At 44.0% G+C, this 10178-nt stretch overlaps 1 protein-coding gene across 1 annotated transcript; it reads right to left on the bottom strand.

Annotated features, from left to right (window-relative positions):
* Positions 1-7766: 7766 nt before the first annotated feature.
* LOC129195348 (olfactory receptor 10A7-like) lies at positions 7767-8714 on the bottom strand. The gene has a single exon (XM_054801300.1). It carries the CDS (start codon positions 8712-8714, stop codon positions 7767-7769), a length of 948 nt encoding a protein of 315 aa, XP_054657275.1.
* Between the last annotated feature and the right edge of the window lie 1464 nt (positions 8715-10178).

Here is a 10178-nt window from a genome sequence, read left to right as displayed (position 1 = left end):
CTATGGATGACCTCTGGAAGCCTACATCCAAAGACAAGGTCTCATTTTCTTCAGGGACACTGACACCTCCTTGTTCCCCAGAGGACAGAGTTTAGGTTGAGAGCTGGAGTCACCAAAGCGCACTAGGTAGCTTGTGCCCAATCTTGTCAGAGGAGAAGCTATGGGGTAGTCTGATGCCCATGTGCATGACTGTGAAGTAACAGGCACGGTCAAATCCTGATTTGCTTCTGGAACAGTGAAATATTCTTTTCCTTGCCTTGCAACATTTCAGTAAGCTGGGTTTCATCAGTGTTGCTTTTCAGGAATTTTCTTCTCCAATGCTGATTATTAAAAACGTGCCTTGAAAAATCTCAGAATACTTTCGAAGTGTCACTGAGATTTCTGCTGAATACTGAGAACTTGGTGGTCTACTTCTGGATACAAACTGTGTTCAGTGCTTGAATGGGTGAACAGATTAATTTGATCCTGGCCTCCCTATTGAACAGAACCACCTTTTCCCATTCATCAGGAAACCCTATGACTGCAGAGAGACAGTATAGCCACCGCAAAGAGTATGTTTCCATCAGTGCTCCAGCAGTCCCTGGATTTTAAAATGTTAATTCACAGTGCTCCTCCAATCCTGCAGCACACACCCTGTGATGTGCCTAAAAAGTAAACATAAAGAAAAACAAAAACAGACCTTCTGGTACCTTGCAGCATGACTGTGTCTTAGTTCCAGCCCCTTTAAACTGGACATTTCCTTCAAGAGAAAACACCATTTTATCACACCATCACTGGTGGCTCAGAGGAAGACCTTGGCAGTATGCTATGCACAGCACATGTAGGCTAGCCCGCAACAGGGACTGCAAGCTCTGAACAAAGCTTGTCCATACGCCTACCTTTGGTGGCCTGAAAACTCTTCCTGGTGTCTTCCACAAAGACAGAAAAGATAAAACCTCCATCTTGGCTCGTCAGCTAAGGGATTTATAAAGGAGACTTGCCTTGTGTTCTGGCTAGAAAGGAAGATGTAGGCTATATCTACAGTTCTAAAAGAAACTGTTACAGTGATTCATCCCTGATGCTCAGGCCAAGAGGGTGCAAAGCAGGTTTGCTCCATACTTTGGCCTAGCAACCCACAGAGATCACCATGGCCACCCTGTGTAGCATTTTCCAACGTCTCCTGTAGGTGCCATACAGTGACCCTCTTGCCCATAATTTTTAGATACAATGACTTTTTTCATTTCAAAGTGCTTGAAATAAGAAAATCATAGTGCAAACAGCAAAGGTAGAAATTGTTTTGCATGACACTGAGGCTGCATATCATGTGTGAGTAGAGTCTATGGTGGGTAGTGTGTGGATGTTTGGGGTTGTAATGCGTGCTGGCATAGAGCTGGAAGTATCAGAAAGCTGTGTGGAGAAGAGGGACTCAAGCCTGATTTCCTTCATACAGCCTTGTGTAGACTGAACTGTTACCATTCGCGCTGAGTTCAATTTCATGTGGAATTAGCTATTTTGTTCCAAAGAACAACTTGAGACTGACCTCACAGTCATACACTACAGAAACTCAAAGTACAAGGAAATGGTTGCAAACCATGCATTTAGGTTCTCTGGCTGTGTTGACACATCTCTGGGGTGGGTTCATTGACCCTCCTCTGGGTTCATTCTGGTATTCTAGATGTAATCAGATGAGTATTGAGTAAAGTGGACTAATCACTTCGCTAGATTTCTTGGCTGCACTCCTTCTAATAGAGCCCAGGATCCTGTCAGCCTCCCATCCTGTCATTGTGGATCCTTGCTGCCAAGGACATAGTAGGTGGGATCCCATAGGCATCTGCTGTAAAGGGCAAAGGAGCTCGAGAGAGCACAGAAATCTTCAAAGGAAAATCTCCTTCAAACACAAAAATGGTCCATCTGGATACTCAGGAAAGTATGCAGACATATCAGGAGATCAGCTTGGCCAAACAACTGAGCTCTAATTCAAAATAAAGCATATAAAAGAGGTATAAGCAGGAACAAAATACAGAGGAGGAATACAGAAACATTGACCTGGCATGTAAGGATGTTGTTAGGAAAAACAAAGCTCAGCTGGAGCTGAGAGTTTCAAGAGATGTCAAGGGCAACAAGAAGAACTTCTATTGCTACATTAAGAGGAAAAAAAAAAGATGGAAACTATGGACTCACTGCTGAATGGGGCTTGTGATTTAGAGAGAGAATATGAAGATAGGGCAGAGGTACTCAATGTTGTCTTTGCTTTAGTTTTTGCCATCAGTGTCTGACAGGCCTTTGAGATGTCTCCCAGAGAATTCCTCATTGTAAGGTAGACCCTTAAAAGTCCACCAAGAGGATACTTAGGTTTTTATCAATTTTTTCCAACAGTTGTTTCTTTCTATGCATGTCTGCCTGAACAAAAAGGAACTTTGACGTTATCAGGATGACCTGAGTGCACTTAATGGTTTGTATTGTGCTATCTATATATTTGTGTTATCATTCAATAACTTTGGTTTTGTAGATATTCTTCTTTTTCTATCAGATCAGCTTCAGTGCCTAAAATTTTATAGTGGGAAATGCAGCAGGGACTCTGAAGTCCCCAACTATCTCACTTGGGAGTTTCTTTCATACTGTACATATGTATACATCTATTTGTATGTATCTCTATATTCTAACTCCTCAGTCCCTGGTGCTTTCAGGAGTGGTGCTTGATTCAGGCTGATGTTCCCAGAGCCTGCTAGTTCAACCATTTGTGCCTAAAAGCCAACAACTCCTGTGTGAGGCAGGCCTTCAGGCTCTCTTTGCTTTCCTGGAGGGCAGGTGACTTGGCCCAGAAGTTGATGAGAGAACTAGCACAAGGGAACCAAACAGATGTGGCAGCTATAGGCAACTATGGCATGCCAGAGGCAGAGCGAGTCATTAGGGTCATCTTTACACTTCCTGTGTGCACCTTCTGCCTGTAGGTCTGAGTCTCTTCTCAAGCATCTGGAAACTATGGAGCGGCTTCAGCACCCTTAGTGGTAGAGATTGAGAAGCTCGCAAACTGTGCTCTTCCTAGAGACAGCACAAATGAACAGCCTCCTCCAGAGGCATGGTCAGTCAAACAAGAGAATCCACAAAAAATGCCCTCTGGAAAGACCATATCCCAGTATGCCCCTCTCTCCCCTGCCCCTCATTGACTGTAGAGGGGTCTCACCACATTGCATTCGGATGCCTACACTGCAGGTGCCTAAGAACAGGGGATGGGTGAGCTTCACACATAGAGCTGTAAGTGCCATGGAAATTCATCTGGTCTCTTTTCCTTGCTTGCAGTGGATTTTATCTAATAGTGTAGAAAATAGAGTGGACTTTTTGAACAGCCGCAGTGATATTCCTCGCAATGCCAGTGTTTGTTTCGGTATGTGGTCATTCCAAAGCCCAAGGTGTTTTATAGTTTCCCTAACTGGACTTGTTGGGACAATCACCATCCAGCCCAGTAGAAAGCTTAGGAACAACAATCGATGCTGTGGAAATATCCAGGAAGAACAGGACCCAGAGGGAGAAGTACATGGCCATGTGGAGGGTGGGGTTTACTGTGACCATGAAGATGAGAAGGTTCCCAATGATGGTGATGGTGTGATTTCACCATTCCCCAGATATTAAGTGCTCTGTCTTTCTGACTAGCAGTGCAACGTGTAAGGACTGTGATAATTGATAAACGGTTGTTGATAGGAAGCCCATGGGGCGACTGGCGTGTCTGTGTGTGAAATAAGCCTTTTGGATGAAGGATTCACTTGTAGTTCATAAACAAGGGGTGCATCTTCCAGTAAATGTGAAGCTTTACAATGCAGTGCTAAGAGACCAAATGGAATTGTTGCTAATTGCAATTTGCAAAAGATTGAGTGTGGATTACACTATAGTGGAATTCTACAGCTGGTAGAACTGGGTGTGAATTGATGAGGATTTTTGTTTTGTCCTTTTTTTTTTTTTGCTTGCAGTGGATTTTATCTAATCTTAATGGATTTTATTTAATCCTAATGAACAGAGTGGACTTTCTAAACAGCTACAGTGACATTTCTCTCAATGCCAGTATTTGATTCGGTATGTGGTCATTCCAAAGCCCAAACAGCTGTGAAGTGTTTTATAATTTCCGCAACTGGTCCTGTTGGGACAATCACAATCTAGCCTAATGGAAAGCTACACAGTTTAGCATTTTCACAGAAGTATCTTATATACCCATGTGAATGTGAGGCCAATTTATAGCACAGATACAGCTGAGCAAAAGAACTGAAGGGAATAGAATGTGTTTTCTTTGTAACTATATTTTGAGAGGGAATAATAGGTTGCCATTAATATTCATTAAAAGCCTTTGGGTTTTAATGGCAGAGGGAAAGAAAAGAAGCTATAAATGTATGTAAAGTTATGGATGTGTGTGTTAATGGATGGGTCAGTAGGTGAAATGCACCTCCCATATATTAGGGAGAGATTCCCATCATATAAGTTTAGGTGCCTGCTGCATGGGTATCTGCAAGCAATCTAGGTTTCTTGGTTTCCACTGTAGTCAGAGATCTCACTGATAACTCAGTGAAGTCTAGAGGACTATTTGTCTAACCTTATGCTCAGCAATGACTCACTTGTTGAGATTTCCATGTGTCCATGGAACCTCACTCAACTAGCTGTTGTGTTAAAACCTCCATGGCAAGACATCCACATGGACGGCAACACAAATCCTATCAAGGTATCCTTTAACAGGTGACAGAGATCTATGTAGCAGTCAAGGGCAAGAGTCTCTTACCTTGAAACAGGCAGCAAGTTTTGGCCTGAGGGCTCATGCCCTACATGTGCCAGGTTCTCTTCACTGAGCAGAGAGGGGCTCAAGAGACCAGCAGGGCTGTAGGTAACTGTAATACAGAGTTTAACTTCACACAAGTGTAGTTCGAGCTTGACAGAAGAGCTTGACCTTATACCATAGTAGAACAATGTGAGCCCATTGCTGAATGAGGTGGGTGCCCTGGTGATGGAGGATACAGAGAAGATGGAGTTTCTGAATGCCACCTTTGCTTCAGTCTTTACTGCTCAGGCTGGTCCTCAGGAATCCCTTAGGAATCCCAGACTCTGGAGACAGGAGAGAAAGTCTGGAGAAAGGAAGACCTTCCCTTGGTTGAGGAGGACAGGGTTAGAGAACATCTAGGCAAACTCAACATCCACAAATCCATGGGCCCTGATGCGATGCACCCACAAAGGAGCTGAGAGATGTTATTGCTATGCCACTCTCCATCATCTTTGAAAGATCATGGAGAACAGGAGAGATGCTTGAGTACTGGAGAAAAGCCAATGTCACTCTGACCTTCAGAAAGGGCAAGAAGTAGGACCCAGGAAACTACAGGCCAGTCAACCTCACCTCCATCACTGGAAAGGTGATGGAACAGCTGATCTGGGGGTCATCAATAAGCATGTGGAGGAAAAGAAGTTTATTGGGAGTCATCAACATGGATTCATCAAGGGGAAATCATGCCTGACCAATCTGAGAGCCTTCTATGATGGCATGAAATGCTGGGTGGATGAAGGCAGAGCAGGTGATGCTGTCTATCTTGACTTCAGCAAGGCTTTTGACACTGTCTCCCATAAGATCCTCATAGGCAAGCTTAGGAAATGTGAGTTAGATGAGTGGACAGTGAGGTGGATTGAGAACTGGCTGAATGGCAGAGCTCAGAGTATTGTGATAAGCGGCACAGAGTCTAGCTGGGGGCCTGTAGCTAGTGGTGTGCCCTAGGGGTCAGTACTGGGTCCAGTCTTATTCAATATATTCATCAATGACCTTGATGAAGGGACAGAGTGTCCCCTCAGCAAATTTGCTGACGATACTAAACTGGGAGGAGTGGCTGATACACCAGAAGGCTGTGCTGCCATTCAGCGAGACCTGGACAGGCTGGAGAGCTGGGCAGAGAGGAACCTAAGGAAGGTCAACAAAGGCAAGTTTAGGGTCCTGCACCTAGGGAGGAATCACTATCACTCCCTTTCCTCAGCAGGAGCAGGGGAAGAAAATAAGGACATAGAGATCACTCACCAGATACCATCAATGGCAAAAGAGACTAGTCTTGGGAAAATTTATTTCATTTATTGCCAATTAATAACAGAGTAGGATACTGAGAAATAAAAACAAAAGTAAAAACACCTTCTCACCACCTCTCTTCTTCCTAGGCTCAACTTCACTCCTCCCTGCTGAGCTTCCTAACTATTTACCCTATCCAGAAATGACATTATCCCACATTAAGTGATCCAATTTGAATGTAAGAGTCCCTGGACTGAACCAGGAGTAAGCTGTCTTGGATGCTTTTATAACTACTGACATTAGGATATATTCACAGAGAGATGCATTATGTCCAAACACAAACCTGGGCCAACTTTCCTTCTGAAGGTGGCTGGACAGCTTGGAGATGGCAAAATTCAAAATTAAGACCTGATGGCATCTAGAGTTCTTCCACGCAGGGTGAGGTATCAGTGAACTTCTAAGAATGCTGAAGTTTAGCCCTAGTGGGTACAGCTGCATTAAAACAGTGTTTAGGTTTCTTAAGGTGTATGTTCATTTCTGACAGCAGAAGGCATAGTGGAGATGAATCCCAAGACAGAATTTTTCTTGATCCTTGTGGCCTTTTTATTTTTTTTTCCCTCCTTTGTGTGTGTATAAACAGGTCACTAGACTACATCTGTAGATGCACACTTATGGAGGTCTTTTAGTTTCTTTTTTTTTTTTAATTTTCCCTCATTCCTGAACTGCAAATTCTGTCAGTCTTGGAAACCAAAATGACATTTCTGGAGCCTGGCCATAGGACTGGAAGTTTCCCCTGTGCTGCACTGGAGAAGAAACAATATAGGAGCTACTTGGGAAATCTAACCAATTGCTCGCATTACCAGGTGAAATGGCACATACAGAATGATGCCACGCTTTCACACAGTCACTTATGGACCCAGAACTTTCTTTGGCCATGCAAGACACTAGTTTCAGTTTCTTTCTTTCTCAGGGAAAGCTAGCGCTGGTTTTCTTCCCCCTCCCAAATGAATAGTCCAAGGTCATAGCATCCCTTTGTGTGCTTGTGGAGATCTCAGGTACTCCTCTTGGAACTGTCATGTTATCATGCCTGGATGAATTTCTCCATCTGAGAGGTGCAGAATACTAATTATCCCGTGACTCAGACTCCAAGATGCTTGTGGGCACTGCACTATATGAAATGCTTAGCTCCTGCTGGAAACAAGAAATGAGCATTAGTTTCTCTTCATTTCCTTTGCCTTCCCCACACCTTCAATAAAAAACGTGAGTCTCTTAAAGAAGAGGCTTACAGAAGTGAAGTAATTTCTTTATCACTTTCATTCAGTGGATCTCTTTTCTGCTGAAAGGAATGGAAATCATATAACAAGAAAAAAAAAGTCAAAGCAACCTGCCTACTCACTATCAATTTGTGTATGCTTATCCTAAAAATTTCACTGTAAAAGAATATTTCTTAAGTGAGAGGGGCAGCTAAACTCTTGCAATGAAAGTGAGAACTTCCAGCCTGAATATCTGAAGAAGATGTGGGAAGTGGGGTGGTTTTTGGCTGCTCTGTTTTAGAAGAAATATCTGGTATACATTTCGTACTCCTAAGGAAGAAATGGAAATGGAAATTCTAAATAATTTGCTTCTGAAGCCAAGAATAGGGACAAAATATTCTCAAGTATGAAATATCTCTTTGCTTCTGGTGTTTCCAGTGAGCTAGTAAACCTTACACACTCACCGAAAAGGGAAATAACATTTTGAAACTGCACATTCATGGACAAGAAAAGATTTATTTCTTCATCAGCTCAGCCATCATTCTGATTAGTACTTCTTTCACATCTTTATTCCTCAGGCTGTAAATCAGGGGGTTTAACATAGGAGTTATGGATGTGTATGGAGGCAGAAATTTCTTAGCATCTTGAGAGAAAATGGCTTTGGGCCGTAAGTAAATCAAGGTCACACTTCCACAGTACAATGTTACAGCAATTAGGTGTGAGGAACAGGTGGAGAAGGTCTTGTGTCTGCCCTCTACAGAAGAAATCTTCAGGATGCTGGAGATGATGCAGGCATAGGATACCAAGATGAGACAAAATGGTGTAAAGATGACCAGCGCTGTGGCTATAATGATCTGCTTTTCATACAAAGAGGTGTCAGTGCAGGAGAGCCTGATGAGGGGGGGAATATCACAGAAGAAGTAGTTAATATTCTTGGGCCCACAAAATGGCAACGTGAACACCCAAGCTGTCTGCACCACCGAGACAACGTTACCACTGCAACACGACAGCAGGACCAAAGAAAGACAAACTCTGCTGTTCATGATGATTGCATATCTAAGGGGGTTGCATATGGCCATGTAACGGTCATAGGCCATGGCTGCCAAAATGTAGCATTCAGTGGCTGCTAAGAAAATGACACAGTAGAGCTGTGTGGCACAGCCCATGTAGGAAATGCTCCTGTCCTGTGACAGGAAGTTTACCAGCATCTTGGGAACAACGATTGATGCTGTGGAAATATCCAGGAAGGACAGGACGCGGAGGAAAAAGTACATGGGTGTGCGGAGGGTGGGGTGTACTGTGACCATGAAGATGAGAAGGTTCCCGATGATGGTGATGGTGTAAATCAAGCAGAATGTGAAGAACAGCAAGCGCTGCAGTTCTGGGTGGTTGGACAATCCATAGAGGACAAATTCAGTCATCAGAGTGTGGTTTCCTGGTTCTGGTCCCTCTGTTGGCTTCATCTGGGAGGAATCAAATGGACACACTGTCAGTCACTGCACCAAGATCATGGTGCTTCAGCCGGTTGCTGAAGTGAGGAGTCTCTTGGGAATCCCTGGAGAGACACTGGATTGAAGGGTGCAACTCTAGAGCTGACTTATGTGAACAAAGTAAGAAGGCAACAGCAGCGTGTGCTGAAAGCGCGTGATGTTAGTGCTCTCTAAGTTTCATAGTTTGGGATAGTGACCAAGCATACCACTATGAGGAGCTGGTATTGAAGGGTTTGGCTCCATTATGGATGTAGGGTTAATTGCTGAGAACAACTTCTCCCCTCAAATGTCAGGTCTGTGGTGTCAACTGGTTCCATAGGTGCTTTGTGCACTGTAGGGAAAGCCCAACCGACAACCGAAACACTCACAGTCCAAAGAAAGCAAAAGCATTTTGCTGCTTTGTGGAGCAGTGAGCACAGCTCCTCTTAGAACATGCTTGTACTCTGCCAGGACACAGGTTTTTTTACTGAGCAGACTGACAGGGCAGACAGCCTTCCTCCAAGACATCTGAAGCTAGCTTAGAGGAACCCAACCTTAGATGAAAGCCAGGGAAGCTCAGGCTGTGGGAAGCTTTGACTCATATTCACAGCCTTCCCCAGCTGCCAGTGGGACAGAAAGACTTCACAGAGCCCAGCTCCAGGGAAAGCACACCCAAATGGAGGAAGCAGAAGCCAGGAGGGAAGACCTAAGCCAACTCTTACCACTGGAGGAAGGCCCAACTGGCAACTGAAACACTCACAGTCCAAAGAAAGCAAAACCAAAACGAAACAAAGCAAACCCAAATACCCTTTGTCTACAGACAGGAAAAGGAAGAAGGAATAATCAGAGGGAAAGATATCCATGGAGAATGCTAAGTGTAGAGGGCGAAGCTCAGTACTATCTGCTTCATTATTCACATTGCCTTATTACCCTGATGAGCACTGCTGTGTGTGTGATGCCGATGGGATAGTCATGCAGCACTGTGGCAGCTTCGTGTTTTCTTACTGAAAGAGAAGGAATTAGCCTGACACAGGAGAAAGTGGTCACTAATTCTGCGTTCTTCAGACTCGTCGTCTCTTACCAAAGGGTCAACCAACCGTTGAACTACACTGGTAAATCTCAAGGCACAGAATGCACATTGGCAGCAGAAATGTATCCATATGTGGGGACAGAGGAGGGAAGCACCTTTTCCACTGTACACACATGGATCTGGTCAACAGACCACAGCACATAGAGAAGGACACGTCATCAGAGTAAGAGCAGTGCATACAGCCCTCTCATGATTCAATCACTCCTTGTACTGACTCCATCCAATTTCTCTTTCTCTTTCTGCTATAACTCACACAAGACGTGTTTTGTCTGTAGGTTTTCTAACATGAACATGAAAGTGAAAGCTGTGGAACTGGGAGCCACAGGTGATTCTAACTTACATGCACAATAAAGAAACCCTAACATTCT

Source organism: Grus americana, chromosome 22 (assembly GCF_028858705.1).
Source record: "Grus americana isolate bGruAme1 chromosome 22, bGruAme1.mat, whole genome shotgun sequence".
Lineage (NCBI taxonomy): Eukaryota > Metazoa > Chordata > Aves > Gruiformes > Gruidae > Grus > Grus americana.
Note: the sequence above shows the minus strand (reverse complement) of the source record. Positions and strands in the feature narration are given on the sequence as shown.

Coding starts and splice junctions, on each gene's coding strand:
- LOC129195348 (XM_054801300.1), bottom strand. CDS start 8,714: ATGAAGCCAACAGAGGGACCAGAACCAGGAAACCACACTCTGATGACT.